General features: G+C 45.7%; 1 protein-coding gene across 1 annotated transcript; it reads left to right on the plus strand.

Moving 5' to 3' along the window:
• The first annotated feature begins 2,427 nt into the window (after positions 1-2,427).
• On the plus strand, positions 2,428-27,356 carry LOC142205052 (neuromedin-U receptor 2-like). Its single transcript, XM_075276402.1, has 4 exons — positions 2,428-3,141; positions 23,286-23,370; positions 24,898-25,023; positions 27,097-27,356. Exons 1-4 carry the CDS (start codon positions 2,428-2,430, stop codon positions 27,354-27,356), a joined length of 1,185 nt encoding a protein of 394 aa, XP_075132503.1.
• The last annotated feature ends 630 nt before the right edge of the window (positions 27,357-27,986 follow it).

Consider the following 27,986-nt stretch of genomic DNA (forward strand, 5'->3'; position numbering starts at 1 on the left):
TTGCCTTTTAATCACAAGGCTTCCTATTGGAAGTCTCATGTAATTATCATCTAGGTTATCCTGCAAGTCCAAGTGAGGGGGTTTTTTTTCGGAGAAAGGCTAATGTGGCTTTTTAAGGACACACTCCAAGCAGTTAGCGCTACTCTCAGCCTAATACTGTCATGAATGACCCCTGACCCCTTCCTAGACTAGCATTCATGAGTCATGTGCTCAGTGTAGGCGTACTACTCACTAGGTTTCTTAGGCCCCCTAGGTTTAACTTGAGACCCATAAATTGTATCCTATAGAAGGATCGGAAGTTATAAAGTGTAACGGGGGGGGGGGGGCTCACTACATTTCGGACGTCTGCATGGAGTGCTGTTATCTGTGTTATCGTTGGACACTGGGGTGTTGTCGTGCAATGTGGTGCCTGCCCAGGATGGCTTATTCTTATTGTATTTCTTTGCCATGCTAGTTAAGTAACTTTGGTTTTCACTTTCTGGTGTTACTTCTGTGTCCTGCAATCCTAATACCTAACGTCGTGTTACACTACTCTAACAACTGAACAACAAACTAAGTAAATGAAAGCCAAGAAATATCTAGCTGGCTTGGAACTGACCCCTCTGGGGTTATAAAACAGTCCTCATACAATGAACAGGAAGTCAACTGCTCCACACTGGGGTGAAAATTCACTTCATGAGAAAATTGTGGAACAATAATCAGGCTTGGATGACCAAGTCCATGGTCTCTGGATCCATCTGGACAAAAGAGACACCCTCCACATTCAACATAACTATGGGTCCTCATAAGACGATTTAGTATGCGTTTGTGGATGTCAAATCCCAGTGTAGTAAAAGGGTACAAAATATGAGATGAAAGTGCAAACTCCACACAGTGTCACTGGTCCAGAGGAGCCAGGCAGGGGGAACAAGGTTCCGGCAGTCACATCTGGTTACAAAGCCAGGAAGATGCCAGCGTCCCCAGGGTTCATATAAGCTCCAATATCCAGAACCAAAGACTGGTAATTGCTGTCAACCAAGGTCAAAAAAACACTACTGAGAAACACTGTTTGCAGTTCAAGAAATGGGAGTCAGATTTTGACATTTTCTGTCTAGTGCCCCTATAATAAAACCACTTTGATTAACTTCAAATATTTGAGAAACGACTCTCGCAAGGTTTTTCCATCTTTAAGTAAATACACGTTTATTTTTTTGCACACAAGAGTTAATAGATTATTTAGGCCTACATCATCATATTGTGAATCTGGTTTCAGAAACTGGAATGGAAAACCGCCAATTCTTTCACTGGAAGGGTAATCTGACAGTAAGTGTTTCATTTATCTGCAGCACCCCTAAACGGGGAAATTAATTGCACATCGGACACCAAAACTAACTGCGCTTGTTGCTCAGGAATGGTGGGGGTTAAAAGAGAAAATTCCAACTGTGCTGGAGTCAGAGGAACGGTGACTAGTAGTGGCCATGCATATTAGTAGGTTGAAGGGTCTATGAAACATATGACATGGTAGATACTCAAGACCCTCTCCCTCCATTAACTCACACTTCCCTAATAGGGTTCCCTAATAGGGTTTATAACAATACAAGAGGTTTTCTAAACCAGAAAAATCCTTTAATAATGAGATCATAAATGATGGTCATCAATGACATTCTGCTTTACCAATGATTCACGTGGCTTACAAATTTCATACCGATATCTTTAAATCCCACAACTTCATTATCAATTCCTGTATGTAATTTCCTGAATAAATAGAGATTGGATGAATTATTTTTACAAGGCGACCTGCACATGTCCTGTATTCCTCAGTGTATTCAGCAGAAGACGGACCTGATAGGATTTAACCTTTTCTTTCACAACATTGGGAAACCGTAGTCGATGGAATTTTGTCAAGAAAGCCAACCACCTGCAATCTCCAGACTAAAGTCTCCTCATCTCAGACCCGTGGTGAAGCCTGCTATCAGTCATTGTGAGAATACTTAACAATCCCAGTATCCAATCGCTATTCTTTAAGGGAGGGGGGACTCTACTGAAAAAACACAGATCTGGCGTACAGGATCACAGCAGCACAAACTGGGAGTTAAGCAGCATACGAAGACTTCAATCTATATCTGAAGTGCCTGGGAAGAAGATTTCTGTAATCTTTGCTGTTTTTTAATGAAATATTTTTAATTTCTCCATTCATGTTCCATCCATCTGTTGAGCGCTTTATCTGTATTAGACATCTCTACGTGTTTATTGCTATGTGATTATTTTACCACAATTTCTCATTTGTCTCTTACTTGGCTTTCATGTTTTAGTCTAAGGCATTGCATTCGCCTCGTCTTTATTTTGTTTTAACCATTAATTGCCCAACCATTTCTTTTACCTTTGTCCTACACAAAATTTTATCATTGACTTCCAAATTGGTTGTACTCTCCTGACCTCGCCATAGCCATGGATAACCAGCAGGACATCAATTCTACATGGTCAGGACATATATTTCCTTTGTTGAGGTATCTGAACAGCACTGAAGAATATTTGGCATATTTGTGTGGACCAAAGCGCAGTCGCTTATCATTGCCCATGACTCTGGTTTACGCAGTCATCTTCTTGGTGGGGGTGAGTGGTAACATGCTGGTGTGTCTGGTGATCTTGAAGCACCATAACATGAAGACTCCGACAAACTATTACCTGTTCAGCCTGGCTGTTTCTGATCTTCTGGTCCTTCTTCTTGGGATGCCTCTAGAGGTTTACGAGATGTGGAGCAATTATCCTTTTCTTTTTGGTGCTTGGGGCTGTTATTTTAAGACTGTTCTTTTTGAAACTGTGTGTTTTGCCTCTATTCTTAGTGTGACCACAGTCAGTGTGGAAAGATATGTGGCCATTATGCATCCCTTTCAAGCCAAGCTCAAGAGCACCCGAAGAAGAGCACTGAGAATACTCATCACACTTTGGATCTTCTCTATTCTTTTCTCCATTCCTAATACCAGCACGCATGGCATCCTACTGCAGTATTTCCCTAATGGAAGTCTTGTACCCGACTCTGCTACCTGTACTGTGGTCCAACCCTTGTGGATTTACAACTGTATCATCCAAATCACATCTCTGCTCTTCTTTGTACTGCCAATGGGAGTCATCAGTGTCCTCTACTGTCTAATGGGTATTAAAGTAAGTACAATGTCCTCCACTCATGACAACATACCATAGTGTTACTTATATGTGACAGGTTATATAGTAGACATGTGACCATGATTTCTCATAACTCAGAAAGCTCAAAAAATATATATATTTTGTGCACAGTGTGATATTACACTGAAAGATGACCACCCCTTTATTCAGACCAGATTCCTGTGCATTTTATTTCTGTGCCATTTTGTGTGGACTCCGTATTTGGCAATGCTAGTTTTGTCTGTATCTCCCAAAGATCTGTTGGGAGATGTTACTCAGCTACATACCTCACAACTTTCAAAAGGACTGAAGGAGGGAAGAAAAAGAAAAATTTATGGAGCATGCAGTGTGCCAGGGTTATTTTTCAGTACGGTTTGCAATGCCATTAGCCCTGCCTGTGTCTACTTTGTTCCACCCATTCCCAGCCATGTATCCTTGTGCCACCACACAGTAAAATGCCCCTATGCTGGCCCTGACAGTACTGTGCTACATGTGGTCACCACAAAATATGTCTCCCTTGCAGTTCTTACAGTATGAAGTCCCTATAATATAATGTTCCCCCAGTGTATAATATCTATATATATATATATATATATATATATATATATATATATATATAGTGGGGAATCACTCAGGTAGATGCTTGTAGCAGTGCTGGAAACAGGGACACAGACACTGGATTGCACACAAGTTGGGGCTTTATTCACTTGCAGTGCATTAATTGCCTTTGCAAAGGCTCAAATAAACAAAACAAAACCCTTCTTGGCTGAGAACTAAGCTAGACACAAACAAACTTTTCCCTGTCTATACAGAAGCCTGGCTACCAGACTCCCACCTTGGCAACAACAATGGGTGGCACAGTACCTGCTTTGTATGTTCAGTCTGAACAGGTCAGCTCTGTCAGTGTGGTGACTCACTTCACAGTCTTCACACATAGACTATTATCAGGCCTTGATTAGTCAGCTGACCTCCCTGGTGTGAGTCTTTACTAAACACTCTTGTAGCTGCCTGGCTGGGAAATACCTGTCTTCCCAGACCACACCCTTCACTCTCTCACAATATATATGAGAGTGACGTACCACTATAAAGAAAAAAAAATTAATATTCACTTTATTATCGTCCACTCCTGTCTCTGTTGCCGATACCTTGGGAGCAGAAAGCACAATATAGTGAAGTCAGTACATTAGGAAAAGACAGGGGCAAACTGCCAGGAGCAAAGGCCAAATGGTAAAGCAGACAACTTTGTACACCATGGTTCACCATTGTACTCAACTCATCTTCATGGACTTAAAGCCAGGACATAAGTCAAATCAATAGTAAGTATGCCAATTGGTTGTATTGGTTTGTTTCCACAGACTGAATACAGCTAGAAAAAACTTTAGTGCAGCTGGCACAAAAGTTCCTTCAATTCTCTAGATCCATTCCTAAACAAATCTTTCCCTTCAGTTACATAAATGATTGACAGATATAGAAGTGCAGCAGTGATCTTACCTGTCTCACTACTTGGGTAGTCCACTGCACTTGGTGCAAGTATAATGGACCTTTTACCACCTCCACCAACTCATTGCATTCTTAAAACTTAGCACTCTCTCTTTCTAGCCCCTACCATTCCCAAGTAATTATTTCAGTTAGTTTCAGCACAATTATGCTGCCTAGGGTCAGGTTGGTGATCCCTGCCATCTAGGCTTTAGCCAGAGACTAGAGATGAGCGAACAGTGTTCTATCGAACTCATGTTCGATCGGATATTAGGCTGTTCGGCATGTTCGAATCGAATCGAACACCGCGTGGTAAAGTGCGCCATTACTCGATTCCCCTCCCACCTTCCCTGGCGCCTTTTTTGCTCCAATAACAGCGCAGGGTAGGTGGGACAGGAACTACGACACCGGTGACGTTGAAAAAAGTAGGCAAAACCCATTGGCTGCCGAAAACATGTGACCTCTAATTTAAAAGAACAGCGCCGCCCAGGTTCGCGTCATTCTGAGCTTGCAATTCACCGAGGACGGAGGTTTCCGTCCAGCTAGCTAGGGCTTAGATTTTGGGTAGGCAGGGACAGGCTAGGATAGGAAGGAGAAGACAACCAACAGCTCTTGTAAGAGCTAAATTCCAGGGAGAAGCTTGTCAGTGTAACGTGGCACTGACGGGCTCAATCGCCGCAACCCAGCTTTCCCAGGATCCTGAATGGAATACACTGTCAGTGTATTCCCGTATACCCGATATATACCCCGATACCCGTTCCAACGGTGTGCCCCCCCACCTTCACCCCAGAAATACCCTGCAAGTCCCCTAGCAATAGAATTGGGGCTATATACACCCACAATTTTTACTACTGGTATACAGTGCCATTGTCTGACTGGGAATTCAAAGAATATATTGGGAATACAAATACCCTCATTTCTTGCTACTGCCATATAGTGCCAGTTTCTGACTGGTAATTCAAAGAATATATTGGGGTTACGTGCACCCACAATTTTTACTACTGGTATACAGTGCCATTGTCTGACTGGGAATTCAAAGAATATATTGGGAATACAAATACCCTCATTTCTTGCTACTGCCATATAGTGCCAGTGTCTGACTGGGAATTCAAAGAATATATTGGGGTTACGTGCACCCACAATTTTTACTACTGGTATACAGTGCCATTGTCTGACTGGGAATTCAAAGAATATATTGGGGTTATAAATACCCTCATTTCTTGCTACTGCCATATAGTGCCAGTTTCTGACTGGTAATTCAAAGAATATATTGGGGTTACGTGCACCCACAATTTTTACTACTGGTATACAGTGCCATTGTCTGACTGGGAATTCAAAGAATATATTGGGGTTATAAATACCCTCATTTCTTGCTACTGCCATATAGTGCCAGTTTCTGACTGGTAATTCAAAGAATATATTGGGGTTACGTGCACCCACAATTTTTACTACTGGTATACAGTGCCATTGTCTGACTGGGAATTCAAAGAGTATATTGGGAATACAAATACCCTCATTTCTTGCTACTGCCATATAGTGCCAGTTTCTGACTGGGAATTCAAAGAATATATTGGGGTTACGTGCACCCACAATTTTTACTACTGGTATACAGTGCCATTGTCTGACTGGGAATTCAAAGAATATATTGGGGTTATAAATACCCTCATTTCTTGCTACTGCCATATAGTGCCAGTTTCTGACTGGTAATTCAAAGAATATATTGGGGTTACGTGCACCCACAATTTTTACTACTGGTATACAGTGCCATTGTCTGACTGGGAATTCAAAGAGTATATTGGGAATACAAATACCCTCATTTCTTGCTACTGCCATATAGTGCCAGTTTCTGACTGGGAATTCAAAGAATATATTGGGGTTACGTGCACCCACAATTTTTACTACTGGTATACAGTGCCATTGTCTGACTGGGAATTCAAAGAATATATTGGGGTTATAAATACCCTCATTTCTTGCTACTGCCATATAGTGCCAGTTTCTGACTGGTAATTCAAAGAATATATTGGGGTTACGTGCACCCACAATTTTTACTACTGGTATACAGTGCCATTGTCTGACTGGGAATTCAAAGAGTATATTGGGAATACAAATACCCTCATTTCTTGCTACTGCCATATAGTGCCAGTTTCTGACTGGGAATTCAAAGAATATATTGGGGTTACGTGCACCCACAATTTTTACTACTGGTATACAGTGCCATTGTCTGACTGGGAATTCAAAGAATATATTGGGGTTATAAATACCCTCATTTCTTGCTACTGCCATATAGTGCCAGTTTCTGACTGGTAATTCAAAGAATATATTGGGGTTACGTGCACCCACAATTTTTACTACTGGTATACAGTGCCATTGTCTGACTGGGAATTCAAAGAATATATTGGGGTTATAAATACCCTCATTTCTTGCTACTGCCATATAGTGCCAGTTTCTGACTGGTAATTCAAAGAATATATTGGGGTTACGTGCACCCACAATTTTTACTACTGGTATACAGTGCCATTGTCTGACTGGGAATTCAAAGAATATATTGGGGTTATAAATACCCTCATTTCTTGCTACTGCCATATAGTGCCAGTTTCTGACTGGTAATTCAAAGAATATATTGGGGTTACGTGCACCCACAATTTTTACTACTGGTATACAGTGCCATTGTCTGACTGGGAATTCAAAGAATATATTGGGGTTATAAATACCCTCATTTCTTGCTACTGCCATATAGTGCCAGTTTCTGACTGGTAATTCAAAGAATATATTGGGGTTACGTGCACCCACAATTTTTACTACTGGTATACAGTGCCATTGTCTGACTGGGAATTCAAAGAGTATATTGGGAATACAAATACCCTCATTTCTTGCTACTGCCATATAGTGCCAGTTTCTGACTGGGAATTCAAAGAATATATTGGGGTTACGTGCACCCACAATTTTTACTACTGGTATACAGTGCCATTGTCTGACTGGGAATTCAAAGAATATATTGGGGTTATAAATACCCTCATTTCTTGCTACTGCCATATAGTGCCAGTTTCTGACTGGTAATTCAAAGAATATATTGGGGTTACGTGCACCCACAATTTTTACTACTGGTATACAGTGCCATTGTCTGACTGGGAATTCAAAGAATATATTGGGGTTATAAATACCCTCATTTCTTGCTACTGCCATATAGTGCCAGTTTCTGACTGGTAATTCAAAGAATATATTGGGGTTACGTGCACCCACAATTTTTACTACTGGTATACAGTGCCATTGTCTGACTGGGAATTCAAAGAGTATATTGGGAATACAAATACCCTCATTTCTTGCTACTGCCATATAGTGCCAGTGTCTGACTGGGAATTCAAAGAATATATTGGGGTTACGTGCACCCACAATTTTTACTACTGGTATACAGTGCCAATTTCTAACTAGGAATTCAAAATGCGCAAGGCTCCCGGAAAGGGACGTGGACGAGGCCGTGGGCGAGGTCGGGGGAATGGTTCTGGGGAGCAAGGTAGCAGTGAAGCCACAGGGCGTCCCGTGCCTACTCCTGTGGGGCAGCAAGCATTGCGCCACTCCACAGTGCCAGGGTTGCTTGCCACATTAACTAAACTGCAGGGTACAAACCTTAGTAGGCCCGAGAACCAGGAACAGGTCTTGCAATGGCTGTCAGAGAACGCTTACAGCACATTGTCCAGCAGCCAGTCAGACTCTGCCTCCTCTCCTCCTATTACCCAACAGTCTTGTCTTCCTTCCTCCCAAAATTCCGAAGCTTTACAGAACAATAACCCAAACTGTCCCTGCTCCCCAGAGCTGTTCTCCGCTCCTTTCATTGTCCCTCAACCTGCCTCTCCACGTCACGATTCCACGAACCTAACAGAGGAGCATCTGTGTCCAGATGCTCAAACACTAGAGTCTCCTCCATCTCCGTTCGATTTGGTGGTGGATGACCAGCAACCCACCCTCATCGACGATGATGTGACGCAGTTGCCGTCAGGGCATCCAGTTGACCGGCGCATTGTGCGGGAGGAGGAGATGAGACAGGAGTTGGAAGAGGAAGTGGTGGATGATGAGGACACTGACCCGACCTGGACAGGGGGGATGTCAAGCGGGGAAAGTAGTGTGGATGTTGAGGCAGGTGCAGCACCAAAAAGGGTAGCTAGAGGCAGAGGCAGAGGTCAGCAGCTTAGGCGAAGCCAGGCCACACCCGGAATCTCCCAAGATGTTCCAGTTCGTACCCAGCCCCGAAAAACTCCCACCTCGAGGGCACGTTTCTCGAAGGTGTGGAGTTTTTTCAAGGAATGCGCCGAGGACAGATATAGTGTTGTCTGCACAATTTGCCTCTCGAAATTGATTAGGGGCTCTGAGAAGAGCAACCTGTCCACCACTTCAATGCGCCGTCATTTGGAATCCAAGCACTGGAATCAGTGGCAGGCAGCAACGGCAGGACAAAGGCCGCCTGCCGTTCACGCCACTGCCACTGCCTCTGCCACTGCCTCTGCCTCTGCCACTGCCACTGCTGACTGTGCTGGCGATGCACTCCAGAGGACGAGCCAGGACACCACTTCATCTGCCTCCGCCACTTTGTTGACTTCTACCTCATCCTCCCCTGGTCCTGTCTTATCTCCTTCTCCTGCACCATCAAAGGCACCATCAGGCGTTTCTTTACAACAACCCACCATCTCTCAGACATTGGAGCGGCGGCAGAAATACACTGCTAACCACCCACACGCGCAAGCCTTGAACGCCAACATCGCTAAACTGCTGGCCCAGGAGATGTTGGCGTTCCGGCTTGTTGAAACTCCCGCCTTCCTGGACCTGATGGCAACTGCGGCACCTCGCTATGCCGTCCCTAGCCGTCACTACTTCTCCCGGTGTGCCGTCCCCGCCTTGCACCAGCACGTGTCACTCAACATCAGGCGGGCCCTTAGTTCCGCGCTTTGCACAAAGGTCCACTTGACCACCGACGCGTGGACAAGTGCATGCGGACAGGGACGCTACATTTCACTGACGGCACACTGGGTGAATGTAGTTGAGGCTGGGACTGCTTCCCAAACTGGCCCGGTGTACCTCGTCTCCCCGCCTAACATTCCTGGCAGGGACACGAGAAGAACACCCCCCTCCTCCTCCTCCTCTACCGCCTCCTCCTCCGCCACCGCCTCCTCCTCCGCCACCGCCTCCTCCTCCGCTGTTAGATTGACCCCAGCTACGAGTTGGAAACGTTGCAGCACTGGCGTTGGTAGACGTCAGCAGGCTGTGCTGAAGCTGATCAGCTTGGGGGACAGACAGCACACTGCCTCCGAGGTGAGGGATGCCCTCCTCGATGAGACGGCAATATGGTTTGAGCCGCTGCACCTGGGCCCAGGCATGGTCGTTTGTGATAACGGCCGGAACCTGGTAGCAGCTCTGGAGCTTGCCGGACTCCAACATGTTCCATGCCTGGCCCACGTCTTCAACCTAGTGGTGCAACGTTTCCTAAAGAGCTACCCCAATGTTCCAGAGCTACTGGTGAAAGTGCGGCGCATGTGCGCCCACTTTCGCAAGTCGACAGTAGCCGCTGCTAGCTTAAAATCTCTCCAGCAACGCCTGCATGTGCCACAACACCGGCTTTTGTGCGACGTCCCCACACGCTGGAACTCAACGTTTCAGATGTTGAATAGAGTGGTTGAGCAGCAGAGACCTTTGATGGAATACCAGCTACAAAACCCTAGGGTGCCACAAAGTCAGCTGCCTCAGTTTCACATCCATGAGTGGCCATGGATGAGAGACCTTTGTGACATCCTACGGGTCTTTGAGGAGTCCACAAGGAGGGTGAGCTCTGAGGATGCGATGGTGAGCCTTACAATCCCGCTCTTGTGTGTTCTGAGAGAATCCCTGATTGACATCAGGGATAACTCAGATCACACAGAGGAGTTAGGGATAGCATCCGATCCGTCACAGCTGGAGAGTAGGTCCACACATCTGTCCGCTTCACTGCGTTTAATGGAGGAGGAGGAGGAGGAGGAGGAGGAAGAAGAGTTGTCCGATGATGTGATGGTGATACAGGAGGCTTCCGGGCAACTTCGAATCGTCCCATTGTTGCAGCGCGGATGGGTAGACATGGAGGATGAGGAGGAAATGGAGATTGAACTTTCCGGTGGGGCCAGAGGAGTCATGCCAACTAACACTGTGGCAGACATGGCTGAGTTCATGTTGGGGTGCTTTACAACCGACAAGCGTATTGTCAAAATCATGGAGGACAACCAGTACTGGATCTTTGCTATCCTTGACCCCCGGTATAAAAACAACATCTCGTCTTTTATTCCGGTAGAGGGGAGGGCCAATCGCATCAATGCTTGCCACAGGCAATTGGTGCAGAATATGATGGAGATGTTTCCAGCATGTGACGTTGGCGGCAGGGAGGGCAGTTCCTCCAGTAGGCAACCAAGTTCTCACCGGTCCACACAAACGAGGGGCACACTGTCTAAGGTCTGGGACACCTTGATGGCACCCCCTCGCCAAAGTGCCGCCACGGAGGGTCCTAGTGTCACCAGGCGTGAGAAGTATAGGCGCATGTTGCGGGAATACCTTTCCGACCACAGCCCTGTCCTCTCCGACCCCTCTGCGCCCTACACGTATTGGGTGTCGAAGTTGGACCTGTGGCTTGAACTTGCCCTATATGCCTTGGAGGTGCTGTCCTGTCCTGCCGCCAGCGTCCTATCTGAGAGGGTGTTCAGTGCAGCCGGTGGCATCATCACTGACAAGCGCACCCGTCTGTCAGCTGAGAGTGCCGACCGGCTCACTTTGATAAAAATGAACCACCACTGGATAGAGCCTTCATTTTTGTGCCCACCTGTGTAAAGCACCCCAACATGAAACTCCATGTCTGTACTCAACCTCTCCAATTCCTCCGCATCCTCATACTCATCCACCATAAGCGTTGCACAATTCTGCTAATACTAGGCTCCCTCCAACATGATTTCCCCCAACTCTGCTGGTTAGAGGCTCCCTCCACCCTGATTTCCCCCAACTCTGCTGGTTAGAGGCTCCCTCCACCCTGCTTTCCCACAACTCTGCTGGTTAGAGGCTCCTTCCACCATGAATTTGCCCAAACTGGGCTGTTTAGAGGCTCCCTCCACCATGAATTGGTCCAAACTGGGCTGGTTAGAGGCTCCCTCCACCATTAATTGGTCCAAACTGGGCTGGTTAGAGGCTCCCTCCACCATGAATTTGCCCAAACTGGGCTGTTTAGAGGCTCCCTCCACCATGAATTTGCCCAAACTGGGCTGTTTAGAGGCTCCCTCCACCATGAATTGGTCCAAACTGGGTTTTTTAGAGGCTCCCTCCACCATGAATTGGTCCAAACTGGGCTGGTTAGAGGCTCCCTCCACCATGAATTGGTCCAAACTGGGGTGGTTAGAGGCTCCCTCCACCATTAATTGGTCCAAACTGGGCTGGTTAGAGGCTCCCTCCACCATTAATTGGTCCAAACTGGGCTGGTTAGAGGCTCCCTCCACCATGAATTTGCCCAAACTGGGCTGTTTAGAGGCTCCCTCCACCATGAATTGGTCCAAACTGGGTTTTTTAGAGGCTCCCTCCACCATGAATTGGTCCAAACTGGGCTGGTTAGAGGCTCCCTCCACCATGAATTGGTCCAAACTGGGGTGGTTAGAGGCTCCCTCCACCATGAATTGGTCCAAACTGGGTTTTTTAGAGGCTCCCTCCACCATGAATTTGCCCAAACTGGGCTGTTTAGAGGCTCCCTCCACCATGAATTGGTCCAAACTGGGCTGGTTAGAGGCTCCCTCCACCATGAATTTCCCAAAACTTGGCTGTTTAGAGGCTCCCTCCACCATTAATTGGTCCAAACTGGGCTGGTTAGAGGCTCCCTCCACCATGAATTGGTCCAAACTGGGGTTTTTAGAGGCTCCCTCCACCATGAATTGGTCCAAACTTGGCTGTTTAGAGGCTCCCTCCACCATGAATTGGTCCAAACTGGGGTGGTTAGAGGCTCCCTCCACCATTAATTGGTCCAAACTGGGCTGGTTAGAGGCTCCCTCCACCATTAATTGGTCCAAACTGGGCTGGTTAGAGGCTCCCTCCACCATGAATTTGCCCAAACTGGGCTGTTTAGAGGCTCCCTCCACCATGAATTTGCCCAAACTGGGCTGGTTAGAGGCTCCCTCCACCATGAATTGGTCCAAACGGGTTTTTAGAGGCTCCCTTCACCATGAATTGGTCCAAACTTGGCTGTTTAGAGGCTCCCTCCACCATGAATTGGTCCAAACTGGGTTTTTTAGAGGCTCCCTCCACCATGAATTTGCCCAAACTGGGCTGTTTAGAGGCTCCCTCCACCATGAATTTGCCCAAACTGGGCTGGTTAGAGGCTCCCTCCACCATGAATTGGTCCAAACTGGGGTTTTTAGAGGCTCCCTCCACCATGAATTGGTCCAAACTTGGCTGTTTAGAGGCTCCCTCCACCATGAATTGGTCCAAACTGGGGTGGTTAGAGGCTCCCTCCACCATTAATTGGTCCAAACTGGGCTGGTTAGAGGCTCCCTCCACCATTAATTGGTCCAAACTGGGCTGGTTAGAGGCTCCCTCCACCATGAATTGGTCCAAACTGGGTTTTTTAGAGGCTCCCTCCACCATGAATTTGCCCAAACTGGGCTGTTTAGAGGCTCCCTCCACCATGAATTGGTCCAAACTGGGCTGGTTAGAGGCTCCCTCCACCATGAATTTCCCAAAACTTGGCTGTTTAGAGGCTCCCTCCACCATTAATTGGTCCAAACTGGGCTGGTTAGAGGCTCCCTCCACCATGAATTGGTCCAAACTGGGGTTTTTAGAGGCTCCCTCCACCATGAATTGGTCCAAACTTGGCTGTTTAGAGGCTCCCTCCACCATGAATTGGTCCAAACTGGGGTGGTTAGAGGCTCCCTCCACCATTAATTGGTCCAAACTGGGCTGGTTAGAGGCTCCCTCCACCATTAATTGGTCCAAACTGGGCTGGTTAGAGGCTCCCTCCACCATGAATTTGCCCAAACTGGGCTGTTTAGAGGCTCCCTCCACCATGAATTTGCCCAAACTGGGCTGTTTAGAGGCTCCCTCCACCATGAATTGGTCCAAACTGGGTTTTTTAGAGGCTCCCTCCACCATGAATTGGTCCAAACTGGGGTGGTTAGAGGCTCCCTCCACCATTAATTGGTCCAAACTGGGCTGGTTAGAGGCTCCCTCCACCATTAATTGGTCCAAACTGGGCTGGTTAGAGGCTCCCTCCACCATGAATTTGCCCAAACTGGGCTGTTTAGAGGCTCCCTCCACCATGAATTGGTCCAAACTGGGTTTTTTAGAGGCTCCCTCCACCATGAATTGGTCCAAACTGGGCTGGTTAGAGGCTCCCTCCACCATGAATTGGTCCAAACTGGGGTGGTTAGAGGCTCCCTCCACCATGAATTGGTCCAAACTGGGGTGGTTAGAGGCTCCCTCCACCATGAATTGGTCCAAACTGGGTTTTTTAGAGGCTCCCTCCACCATGAATTTGCCCAAACTGGGCTGTTTAGAGGCTCCCTCCACCATGAATTGGTCCAAACTGGGCTGGTTAGAGGCTCCCTCCACCATGAATTTCCCAAAACTTGGCTGTTTAGAGGCTCCCTCCACCATTAATTGGTCCAAACTGGGCTGGTTAGAGGCTCCCTCCACCATGAATTGGTCCAAACTGGGGTTTTTAGAGGCTCCCTCCACCATGAATTGGTCCAAACTTGGCTGTTTAGAGGCTCCCTCCACCATGAATTGGTCCAAACTGGGCTGGTTAGAGGCTCCCTCCACCATAAATTGGTCCAAACTGGGCTGGTTAGAGGCTCCCTCCACCATTAATTGGTCCAAACTGGGCTGGTTAGAGGCTCCCTCCACCATGAATTTGCCCAAACTGGGCTGTTTAGAGGCTCCCTCCACCATGAATTTGCCCAAACTGGGCTGGTTAGAGGCTCCCTCCACCATGAATTGGTCCAAACGGGTTTTTAGAGGCTCCCTTCACCATGAATTGGTCCAAACTTGGCTGTTTAGAGGCTCCCTCCACCATGAATTGGTCCAAACTGGGTTTTTTAGAGGCTCCCTCCACCATGAATTTGCCCAAACTGGGCTGTTTAGAGGCTCCCTCCACCATGAATTTGCCCAAACTGGGCTGGTTAGAGGCTCCCTCCACCATGAATTGGTCCAAACTGGGGTTTTTAGAGGCTCCCTCCACCATGAATTGGTCCAAACTTGGCTGTTTAGAGGCTCCCTCCACCATGAATTGGTCCAAACTGGGGTGGTTAGAGGCTCCCTCCACCATTAATTGGTCCAAACTGGGCTGGTTAGAGGCTCCCTCCACCATTAATTGGTCCAAACTGGGCTGGTTAGAGGCTCCCTCCACCATGAATTGGTCCAAACTGGGTTTTTTAGAGGCTCCCTCCACCATGAATTTGCCCAAACTGGGCTGTTTAGAGGCTCCCTCCACCATGAATTGGTCCAAACTGGGCTGGTTAGAGGCTCCCTCCACCATGAATTTCCCAAAACTTGGCTGTTTAGAGGCTCCCTCCACCATTAATTGGTCCAAACTGGGCTGGTTAGAGGCTCCCTCCACCATGAATTGGTCCAAACTTGGCTGTTTAGAGGCTCCCTCCACCATGAATTGGTCCAAACTGGGGTGGTTAGAGGCTCCCTCCACCATTAATTGGTCCAAACTGGGCTGGTTAGAGGCTCCCTCCACCATTAATTGGTCCAAACTGGGCTGGTTAGAGGCTCCCTCCACCATGAATTTGCCCAAACTGGGCTGTTTAGAGGCTCCCTCCACCATGAATTTGCCCAAACTGGGCTGGTTAGAGGCTCCCTCCACCATGAATTGGTCCAAACGGGTTTTTAGAGGCTCCCTTCACCATGAATTGGTCCAAACTTGGCTGTTTAGAGGCTCCCTCCACCATGAATTGGTCCAAACTGGGGTGGTTAGAGGCTCCCTCCACCATTAATTGGTCCAAACTGGGCTGGTTAGAGGCTCCCTCCACCATTAATTGGTCCAAACTGGGCTGGTTAGAGGCTCCCTCCACCATGAATTGGTCCAAACTGGGGTTTTTAGAGGCTCCCTCCACCATGAATTGGTCCAAACTTGGCTGTTTAGAGGCTCCCTCCACCATTAATTGGTCCAAACTGGGCTGGTTAGAGGCTCCCTCCACCATTAATTGGTCCAAACTGGGCTGGTTAGAGGCTCCCTCCACCATGAATTGGTCCAAACTGGGGTTTTTAGAGGCTCCCTCCACCATGAATTGGTCCAAACTTGGCTGTTTAGAGGCTCCCTCCACCATTAATTGGTCCAAACTGGGCTGGTTAGAGGCTCCCTCCACCATGAATTGGTCCAAACTGGGTTTTTTAGAGGCTCCCTCCACCATGAATTTGCCCAAACTGGGCTGTTTAGAGGCTCCCTCCACCATGAATTGGTCCAAACTGGGTTTTTTAGAGGCTCCCTCCACCATGAATTGGTCCAAACTGGGCTGGTTAGAGGCTCCCTCCACCATGAATTGGTCCAAACTGGGGTGGTTAGAGGCTCCCTCCACCATTAATTGGTCCAAACTGGGCTGGTTAGAGGCTCCCTCCACCATTAATTGGTCCAAACTGGGCTGGTTAGAGGCTCCCTCCACCATTAATTGGTCCAAACTGGGCTGGTTAGAGGCTCCCTCCACCATGAATTTGCCCAAACTGGGCTGTTTAGAGGCTCCCTCCACCATGAATTTGCCCAAACTGGGCTGGTTAGAGGCTCCCTCCACCATGAATTGGTCCAAACTGGGGTTTTTAGAGGCTCCCTCCACCATGAATTGGTCCAAACTTGGCTGTTTAGAGGCTCCCTCCACCATTAATTGGTCCAAACTGGGCTGGTTAGAGGCTCCCTCCACCATGAATTGGTCCAAACTGGGTTTTTTAGAGGCTCCCTCCACCATGAATTTGCCCAAACTGGGCTGTTTAGAGGCTCCCTCCACCATGAATTGGTCCAAACTGGGGTGGTTAGAGGCTCCCTCCACCATTAATTGGTCCAAACTGGGCTGGTTAGAGGCTCCCTCCACCATTAATTGGTCCAAACTGGGCTGGTTAGAGGCTCCCTCCACCATGAATTTGCCCAAACTGGGCTGGTTAGAGGCTCCCTCCACCATGAATTGGTCCAAACTGGGTTTTGTAGAGGCTCCCTCCACCATGAATTTGCCCAAACTGGGCTGGTTAGAGGCTCCCTCCACCATGAATTGGTCCAAACTGGGGTTTTTAGAGGCTCCCTCCACCATGAATTTGCCCAAACTCTGCTGGTTAGAGGCTCAATCCACCCTGATTTTCAAAACAAATGTTGGTGCCAACCTCAACTTACTACAAGGGCCAAATTCACTGCTGGTGACAAGCTCTCCTCACTGCAAGTGCCAAATACACATGTTTCAAGGTGTTTTCCTACTGTCAGAGAGGTGGTATTGAGTGTGTAAAGTGTGTAGTTGTTAGGCTGTGATGTTGGGGTAATAGAGGGTCTTTGGTGTGTTAGATGCCCCCAGACATGCTTCCCCTGCTGTCCCAGTGTCATTCCAGAGGTGTTGGCATCATTTCCTGGGGTGTCATAGTGGACTTGGTGACCCTCCAGACACGGATTTGGGTTTCCCCCTTAACGAGTATCTGTTCCCCATAGACTATAATGGGGTTCGAAACCCGTTCGAACACACGAACATTGAGCGGCTGTTCGAATCGAATTTCGAACCTCGAACATTTTAGTGTTCGCTCATCTCTACCAGAGACCACTCACCTCACAGGAGAGAATATAAATTGTATCATTTGTAATTACTCGGATTTGTCTCCCTAGTCTTTTCCATTTCCAACAGTGCTATAGTTGCGGCACCTACTGAAGAATACGAAGAGTTGGTGGAGGTGGTGAAAGTCCCTCTAAAAATTCAGTGCTTTGACCAGTTGGAATATTGCTAATTGTTACAGCTATGGTGCATATTAAGGGTAAAAATGTACACCAAAATTTGCCACTACCCCATTCATAGGAATGGAACAGATTTTGGATAGCAGGAAATTCCTGCAGTACGTGAGTTCACCCTATGAAATGCAGTAGTAGAGATGTGTAGAACTATATTAAGCCACAGAATAATTGTGATATGACAAGGTAGCGCCCAGTAAACTCGGCTCTGCTACATCTGATTTCTTGGATTGTAATAGTGGATACGTATTCAATGATTTTTAGAAGCAGAGAACTTTATAATGTAGTTCCTCCTCCTTATCGAACCTCCTGATGCTTGAGGTTAAACTCCTCAAGAAGGAAAAGCTCCGTGTTATGTAAGACAATTCATTTAGCTGAAGGTGTTGGCATAAAACAGATCCCATTAGTTATAGTTTGTGCCTTCTGGGTATTGCACATTTTTGGCTTTGGATATCGGAGATAAGTCAATTACCATATAATGCCACAAGAGGGAAATATCGATAACCTGAAGGAAATGAGTTCAGGGTGGGTTGTTTTGCAGCACGGAAGGTTCTGACTACACTGGAAAACACGCTGTGGATATCTTAAATGTCATTGTTTCTTAAGCAGTTTTTTATGCTGATTTCAAATCTGAAAACCATTTTGCTCTATTAGATCAAATTCTTAAGATATTGTCGAATAGGACCACAAGCTTCTGACAGTATACAAAATTATATAATATATTCTCAATAAATAAATATATGTTCTATATATAAATATATATATATATATATATATATATATATATATATATATATATATACAGTCCTATGAAAAAGTTTGGGCACCCCTATTGATCATAATCATTTTTAGTTCTAAATATTTTGGTGTTTGCAGCCATTTCAGTTTGATATATCTAATAACTGATGGACACAGTAATATTTCAGGATTGAAATGAGGTTTATTGTACTAACAGAAAATGTGCAATATGCATTAAACCAAAATTTGACCGGTGCAAAAATTTTGGTACCTTTATCATTTTATTGATTTGAATACTCCTAACTACTTTTTACTGACTAAGGGTGCATTCACACTACAGAACACCAGCGTGTATCAGAGCCGTACACGCCGGCGTTACAGCAGGGCTGCCGGACACTTCCCATTCATTTCTATGGGAGCCGGCATGCGAGCGCTCCCCATAGAAATGAATGGAAAAAAGCAGTCCATTCATTTCTATGGGGAGCGCTCGCATGCCGGCTCCCATAGAAATGAATGGGAAGTGTCCGGCAGCCCTGCTGTAACGCCGGCGTGTACGGCTCTGATACACGCTGGCGTTCCGTAGTGTGAATGCACCCTTACTGAAGCACAAAATTGGTTTTGTAACCTCAATGAGCTTTGAACTTCATAGCCAGGTGAATCCAATCATGAGAAAAGGTATTTAAGGTGGCCAATTGCAAGTTGTTCTCCTATTTGAATCTCTTCTGAAGAGCGGCATCATGGGCTACTCAAAACAACTCTCAAATGATCTGAAAACAAAGATTGTTCAACATAGTTGTTCAGGGGAAGGATACAAAAAGTTGTCTCAGAGATTTAACCTGTCAGTTTCCACTGTGAGGAACATGGTAAGGAAATGGAAGACCACAGGGACAGTTCTTGTTAAGCCCAGAAGTGGCAGGCCAAGAAAAATATCAGAAAGGCAGAGAAGAAGAATAGTGAGAACAGTCAAGGACAATCCACAGACCACCTCCAAAGAGCTGCAGCATCATCTTGCTGCAGATGGTGTCACTGTGCATTGGTCAACAATACAGCGCACTTTGCACAAGGAGAAGCTGTATGGGAGAGTGATGAGAAAGAAGCCGTTTCTGCAAGCACGCCAAAAACAGAGTCGCCTGAGGTATGCAAAAGCACATTTGGACAAGCCAGCTTCAGCTTTGGAAGAAGGTCCTGTGGACTGATGACACAAAGATTGAGTTGTTTGGTCATACAAAAAGACGTTATGCATGGCGTCCAAAAAAAACAGCATTCCAAGAAAAACACTTGCTACCCACTGTAAAATTTGGTGGAGGTTCCATCATGCTTTGGGGCTGTGTGGCCAATGCCGGCACCGGGAATCTTGTTAAATTTGAAGGTCGCATGGATTCCACTCAGTATCAGCAGATTCTTGAGAGTAATGTTCAAGAATCAATGACAAAGTTGAAGTTACACCGGGGATGGATATTTCAGCAAGACAATGATCCAAAACACCGCTCCAAATCTACTCAGGCATTCATGCAGAGGAACAATTACAATGTTCTGGAATGGCCATCCCAGTCCCCAGACCTGAATATCATTGAACATCTGTGGGATGATTTGAAGCGGGCTGTCCATGCTCGGCGACCATCAAACTTAACTGAACGTGAATTGTTTTGTAAAGAGGAATGGTCCAAAATCCCTTCATCCAGGATCCAGGAACTGATTAAAAGCTACAGGAAGCGACTAGAGGCAAAAGGAGGACCTACTAAATATTAATGTCACTTTTCTGTTGAGGTGCCCATACTGTTGTACTGGTCAAATTTTGGTTTAATGCATATTGCACATTTTCTGTTAGTACAATAAACCTCATTTCAATCCTGAAATATTACTGTGTCCATCAGTTATTAGATATATCAAATTGAAATGGCTGCTTCAAACACCAAAATATTTAGAACTAAAAATGATTAAGATTAATAGGGGTGCCCAAACTTTTTCATAGGACTGTATAGTGTGTGCAGTCCCATCCACACATTGCAGAAAAATACACACAGTGGACACACTGTAATTTCCAAAACTGTTGTGGTTTTGGAAATTGCAGCATGTCATTTATACCTACAGAAACACAGGCGGTTTCCCTATAGGTATAAACGAAGCAGAAAGTCCTCAGAGGAAACCTCTGCGGAGTTTCTGCAATAAGTGCTGTGGGAAAAGCTGATTTGATTTTTATTGAGAAGAAAAAAGAAAGATTTTACAATATACAAGAATAAAAAAAAAACATCGAGAAACTATGCATAAACCAATGCAAACATAGGAACATTGCTCCATACAATAATCAGGATGCAAAGTTCACCCATGTAAGGAGAGAGAAACTATACAGAAAAACCAAGAGCAGGGCCTGTGGGAAAAACTGATGCGTTTCTGCCGCTGTTTTTCCACAGCATTTTTTTCTGCGGGATGCTACATGGGGCGTTAGCCTTATAGTGTAGTACACAGTATATATATACTCAGTGGCGTAACTAGGAATGGCGGGGCCCCGTGGCGAACTTTTGACATGGGGCCCCCCTCCCCAAACCGATCCCCTCCTCCGCACTCTATTATGTCCCTTAGTAAGCCCTGCACACAGTATTATGTCCATTAGTGGCCCCTGCACACAGTATTATCCCCAATAGTGTCCCCTACACACACAGTATTATCCCAATAGTGTCCCCTGCACACACAGTATTAACCCCTATAGTGTCCCCTGCACACAGTATTATCCCAATAGTGTCCCCTGCACACACAGTATTAACCCCTATAGTGTCCCCTGCACACACAGTATTATCCCAATAGTGTCCCCTGCACACACAGTATTAACCCCTATAGTGTCCAATGCACACACAGTATTAACCCCTATAGTGTCCAATGCACACACAGTATTAACCCCTATAGTGTCCAATGCACACACAGTATTAACCCCTATAGTGTCCAATGCACACACAGTATTAACCCCTATAGTGTCCAATGCACACAGTATTATCCAGGACTCCAGCGCTGCAAGGTCGCAATGCTAACCACTGAACCAACGTGTTGCCCCCAGTACACAGTATATTGAGATGATAAGGATGAGGCCCAACAGCGAGACGCAGTTCAAAAACCTTGTGGAATAAATAGCGGTGAATCTCAATGTATTTTTTCCACAGCATTTTTTATCGCGCTTTTGATGCATTTTCCCGATACTTTCTCCCGATTGCGCAGCTGAAAGTAACCGACCATGTTTTTAGAAGCGCTCGCATTTTAGAGCTTGCAGCTGTTCCACATCTTTTTTTCCTGCAATGTGCAGATGAGGTAAATTTGATTACATTTCATTCACTTTGCTGATTTTGTAAAACACATTTTTTTTTTTTTTCTGTAGTAGCCAAAGACGACGTGTTTCTGCAATATGAGGTTTCAGGTATTTATGGCTTAATCTGAGTATAGGCCATAAAAAAGATTAACCCTGTACAACCCATTTAATATTCCCCACACATTTTAACATCCCCCTTCCACACAGTGTGCTAGCCCCATCACTGCTCCCACACAATATAATGGCCCCATCACTGTACCCCATACATTATGGGGGACCAGTGAAGAGACCACTGTATTGGGGGAGACCAGTGAAGTGGCCATAAAAAATTTGGCCCAGACTTTCCCTTAAAAGAGGTTGTCTATAAACTGGAGTGATCACTGTGGTGGCCGCCAGGGAGGTGTAAAAATAAAAAAAACAAATTAAAAAAAAGTATACTCACCTGTCCCCAGCACCCCGTTGTCCCCCGCCTGTGTCTGTTCAGTCTCCTGGTCTCATTTCTGGAAATTCTTTACCTAACTAGTCTCAGCAATCACATGAGATGCAGGACTCCCAGCAAGGAGGCGCCAGCACGAGACCAAATGGACACTGGCAGCGCACAGCGGAGCGACGGGGACAGGTGAGTATGCTTTTTTATTTGTTTGTTTTTGATTTTACACTTCCCACCCGGGACATGAGTTGCTCCAATTCCTGGACAACCACTTTAAGGGCTCGTTCACACAGGGAAATAGGCAGCGGATTTTGAGGCAGAATCCGCCTCAAAATCCACTGCCAAAAATTGTTCCCAATTACTTCAATGGGAGACGCTCGCTTCTTTTTTCCGCTAGCTGCCCTATCTTGCCACGGATTCTGCGGCTGAGTCAGTCTCAGCATCCGCGGCACGAGGCTCCGGCCCATTCATTTGGGCCTAATCCGGAGCGGAATGCCAAACAGGATGCCTGGCATCTGCGACAGAATGTTCACATGCGGAGTTCATGTATCTCGGTGTGAACTAGCCCTAAAGGATTTATTCATCTTTCTAATATTGATGGTCTGTCCTTAGGATAAGCCATCAATATTACATCTGCAATGATACAACAGCCAGGACCTCTGCAGATCAGCCTTTTCCAGGACCGAGCAGATACAGGTAATAGTAGCATTTATAGGAGCCGCGCTGTTCACTTGCCATACAAGGTGTAGCAGTACATTTAGGTAGTGCACAAGGTATAGTGGGTGAGCAGCATGGCTCCCGTCATGTTATCACCTTTAGTCGTCGTGTCTTAGTACCACCGCTGATCTGCAGGGTCCTGGCGGTGAACCCCTAGCAACAATTCCAGGGGTGGGCCCTAGACACCCCAGTCTGACCCTGGTAGAGTCTGACGTCATTCATGACATTTGAGGCCAGAAGACTTGCATCGGAGTTGCAGCAATAGTCAGGGTAAGGGCCGGGCCTCAAGACGGTAACTTGACATCCCAGCGGCCCATATTATAGTTGGCCCACCACAAATTTTCCCGGTGATTTACATGGCCAATCCACCCCTGTATACACATGATTGTCTCTGTTCTTGTAAGAATGGCTCATTTGAGCTTGTGTTGCCTTTCAGTATTCCGGGGCTTGGACTCATTTTACTTGTCAAGCATGTGACTGCATTGTTGTACCTCAACTCTTTCATGGACTATTCTCTTTCACTTTGTCTTCAGCTCAGAGGCGACCATTCACTGGAAGCTGACAAAATGTCTGTAAATATCCAAAGACCATCACGCAAATCAGTCACAAAGATGTTGTGTAAGTAATGGGCTAAATATAATATTGTGCAGTGCTCAATGGAGATGAATGGAAAGTGTTCACTAACCAACAAAGGAAATGTGTCTATAGGCTTGAAGACTATTAAAATGTCCTGGAAAAAATATTACATAAAGCCAAATAAATTGCTATACATTATGTGCAATGGGGATGGGCATGGTTGATGAGATTTGCCTACAAACAGTAACAAGTGCACTTAATAGCTTCCAAAATTGCCACCTTTGGCAGTGAATTTTTAGTGAGTCAGGGCCGTCAGAAGGCAAATCTGTCCCGTCAGGTCCGCCCCTGTTGCACTTACAAGCTAATTTGCATATCCATAAAATAATTATTTTCTCTGCATTGCTTCATCTGTTTGTGGCTGCAAAGATATGAATCTACTTCTATTAAAGAGATCCTTTCACCATCTAGTGCACATGCGGTTTAATACACTGCTAGAAAGCCGAAATCGGCTTTCCCTCTTTGTGCCCCCAGTGAAGAGCTGTCGGTGCCGTACTGTAGCAACTAACAGTCAGGAACACCCTTCCTCACAGCAGCGCCAATTGCGCTGTACTGTGAGAGAGGGCGTTCCTTACCGGCCAGCCATGACCCTGAGTGGTGAGTAACGCCCCCCCCCCCCCTAGTACTCGTCTATGGACGAGTACTATCAGGAGGGGAGGAGGCTTTCCTCACGGCTCTCACAGCACAGAGCAGTAGACGCTACTGTGAGGAAGGGTGTCCCTGATTGACTGTCAGAAACGCCCTTCTGATGGTGAAGAGCTACGGTACCGGCACCGATAGCTCTTCACCCGGGGCACAGAACGGGAAAGCCTGAATTTTGCACACTGTCGGCTTTCTAGCAGTGTATTAAACCGCATGTGCCCCAGATGGTGATCGGTCCTCTTTAAAGGACCTTACGGATCATTATTAGTAGTTTGGATGGCATTTTGGACCTGACAGGGCAACCTGTGATTGGTTTAGTGTCCCCATCTGACTTCACCGGTTCTCTTCAAGTGTCATCTAAGACTGGATCAAAGTCTATGGAAGCCCTTGGTAAAAATGTATTTTAAAAAACTCTATTAACAGTCTAGCGGTTAAATATCATCATTTCGTCAAGTCAGATAATATAATACAGTCTAGTAAGATACAAGATGCTTTTATTTACATAGTGCAGGCCCCATTGCCCATGCTATAAGATAACCTAGCACTGGCTTTACTCTTCTGTAATAGAAAGACTGTAGTCCATGTACTGGTGACCACAAGGAGTTAAGGAAGCGGAATTGTTCTTTATCAGTTGTGAAATCTTCTGCTCATAACCTGTTCTTTCAGGGGACATAATGGCCAGAATAGATATAATATATCAGTCATACTAATGTATTAATGTTCCACAATGGCGGCATACTTCCTCGCCGTATGAAATACAGATTCTCCACTGTCACTATTGATGTCCTGATGTGTAATCCTCTGGAAACATCAGCTGTAACTGAACTATGATCACATATTTGTATATACTAATCTTACTGTTCTTCTCAGTTGTCTTAGTCCTGGTCTTCGGCATCTGCTGGGCACCCTTCCATGTGGACCGACTTTTCTTTAGTTTTGTTGTGGACTGGACTGAACCCCTTGCCAATGTCTTTAACCTCATCCATGTTGTTTCCGGTAAGTTCCATTACACACGTTTATGGAATGTGAGCGTGTACTTTATTATCATATGGTAATTGGAATTGGAGTAAAGTCTAAACCCCAATCTAACAACAGACTGATATGAGATTCTGGCATACTACTGCTGCAAGTCCACCAGGGCTCCATACTAGACCCAAGCAGAACCTGGATTAGTGAATACAGATGACAATTCCAGTTTGCAAGAGTCCAGGTTTCTCATTCATGACATCACTGCAAAGGAAGGGGACGATAGCTAGCAATCAATGGAAAGGCATATAAATGGCCCTGACACCTGGAAATTAAGGTGTCTCCTGTCCCTGTATGGTGGACAAGAAAACTATGGGAGCTTCTCATATTTATTGGTGGATCAAAACAATCTTCTCTATTCGTGGTCTGTTTGTGCCGTTTGGAGCCTGTTCGTATTGTGTGCACATGCCCTTATGTAATGTAAGATGGAGGGAAGTCACCTAAACAACCATCCTGCTTCTCTCCAGCCAATGTGCATAACAGAGGCATGTTCTGCAGTCAATGTATTCTCACCGAAAGGTACACTACCCAAAAGTAGCCTTTATATGAGCCAGCACTGGAAGCATTTATATACTATTTTATGACAAGACCCAATGTGTAAGCAGACCACACCTGTAAACCATTTCATTATCTCTCTGATACATAACTTATGTAGAGTTTTGCAGCAATCCAACATTTCTATGTAAATTTTTTCCAATATCAGCTAAAATATCTAATCATCAATAGGAAAGACCTGTCTAAGGTGCTCCTGCATGTTACAATAACTTACATACCAAATAATTATGTATAGGTTTATCAGTGTCTTTTCACACTAATGCCCAGATACACCTTGGCACCAGGGAGGAGCCGCACATTACGTCCAGACCCCACATTGTTCAGTGCTCAGACGCAAGGAGTCTTGAGCCAAAGTGAAGGCCAACCATTGCAAGCAAATATTGGCCATTACCTGTTGGAATAATCCACTAGGTAAAAACCTATAATTTGGGCCCCACGTGACCCCACCCCTGAGGCCCAATATTATAAATAGCACTTCTGTTTCATGCCAAACAAGATTAACCAAAAGCAAAAGGAGGACAAGCCCACAAATATTATTTGAAGCAAATTTCATTGAAACCCCTTTAAAAGACTACGTACAGCTTGCAACTTATTATTGCTTCAATACATGTAGAAAAAAATTGTCAAAGTTAGTGTTTTGGATTTTTTTGCTTTGCTGAGCAAGGGCAGTATCCATACTGAGCTGCAGATTCTCCCGGTGTTAGCCGGGTTTCTTCCCACACATCAAAAACTCTGATGTTACTTGCCTTCCTAATAGATTGTGAGCCTTAGGGAATAGGACAGATGTGAAAGAAGAAGTTTTGCAGAACCTGGTAGATCTATACACTGCATGTAATAATAGGATATATTACCTTCACATGGAGACAGATACCTCAAAGACTATATACTGCATGAGCAATCACAATGGAGAGGACTATAAGCAGCAACATGTGGTCAACCTTCCAGATATATCTCCTTTTTATAAGTAGAGATTTGAGTACCTAGGGGCAGATATGGTTTTCTTGGACCCCAAACAAAGTTATGTCTGAGGGGCCCCCCTAGTTGTTCCCCCACTTACACAAAAGTACACGTCTGATAATCCATAAAGGTTGACAAAAGAATCCCCCCAAATGTTTCCTGTCCTGACACGAATCCCCCAGTAACCGATAGGGTAGTTATTGCAGTTGCCTGCATATTCTCTTTCCATCCAAGAAATAGGGGCATTGATCAACCTCCTTGTGTTCTCCTCTTCACTGTCTTCTTCAGTTACGCTGTATATACCGGTTAAAGAACATGAATATGAAAACCAAATAGGGTACAAGCACTTGGAGGACCATTCCTTGAACATATTATATTGATTGAATAGGATGACAATACTACAGATTTTATACATGATGTTGTACAGGATTTTCACAGCAGCTTTAAGCATTCTAGAGAAGTACAGTATGGTCCAAGGTCCTCCAGAGACAATAGCATTGATATCTTTTGTGTCCTCTCTTTATCTGCTAGGAGTCTTCTTCTACCTGAGCTCAGCTGTCAACCCCTTGATCTACAACCTTCTCTCCAGACGCTTTCGCTCTGCATTTAGAAACTTTCTACCTCCGCTCTTTAAACACTGGGCCCCAAAACTTCCTGTGCAGGTGCTTGTTCCTCAGAAGAGCACTTTGATCTTGGCCAATCGAAACCGCAAATACTCACCTGAAGGTGAAAGTCCTTCATTTCCTCATCGTACCTCTGTCTGCAGTTCCCATCTCTCTACTGTTCTGTAATCGGGCATGGCCAGCTGGGTAGTAGGCATTTCTTAAAATGCATGGGCATTGGACATTTCAATAGTCTATGGGTTATTGTCAAAATCAGCTACAAATATTAAATCTCATACCCAGACAATAGCTGTTACTATCATAAGACAAGTGATGTAAAACCAAGAGCAGCTTATTCATGTCATACCTAGGTAGATTGAGTCTACTGTCAAAGATCCAAACAGGGGCATACATAAGTTGTAAAGGTGCACAAAATGAGTCAGTTTTCAGGAGTCGGAGTTGTCCAAGGACCCACTCACTACAAAAGACATGTTTTAAATGGCATATGGTAGATGTGGAGGTTTTCCAGATTTTGCTTTAGGAATGATATATCCTCTTTTGTTGGGACTCACAAGGAACAGAACTCTACTGCTTACATCCTCTGAAGAAGTTTGACCCTGCCCATCAAAGAGGACCTTTCACCACCAACTCTCTGCATCCTTCAGTAGGTGCTGCTCCACTGATTCTGGCACAGTTGGTAATCTTTCTTTATCCCTATAATGTCTCTGCCTGTTGGGGTCTCTGCGCCACCCTCCGCATGCACGCTGTGGCGCAGGAGGCGGGCTCATTTTGATTATTTGCTTAGAGTTTTTCATTGCA

The sequence above is a fragment of the Leptodactylus fuscus genome, chromosome 5 (genome assembly GCF_031893055.1).
Source record: "Leptodactylus fuscus isolate aLepFus1 chromosome 5, aLepFus1.hap2, whole genome shotgun sequence".
NCBI lineage: Eukaryota > Metazoa > Chordata > Amphibia > Anura > Leptodactylidae > Leptodactylus > Leptodactylus fuscus.

What these genes read in the sequence shown, in the direction of transcription:
- LOC142205052 (XM_075276402.1), top strand. Translation starts at nt 2,428, where the DNA reads ATGGATAACCAGCAGGACATCAATTCTACATGGTCAGGACATATATTT. An exon ending in ATCAGTCACAAAGATGTTGT is followed by an intron (nt 23,371 to 24,897) that starts GTAAGTAATGGG and finishes TGTTCTTCTCAG; the next exon opens with TTGTCTTAGTCCTGGTCTTC. An exon ending in CCTCATCCATGTTGTTTCCG is followed by an intron (nt 25,024 to 27,096) that starts GTAAGTTCCATT and finishes TTTATCTGCTAG; the next exon opens with GAGTCTTCTTCTACCTGAGC.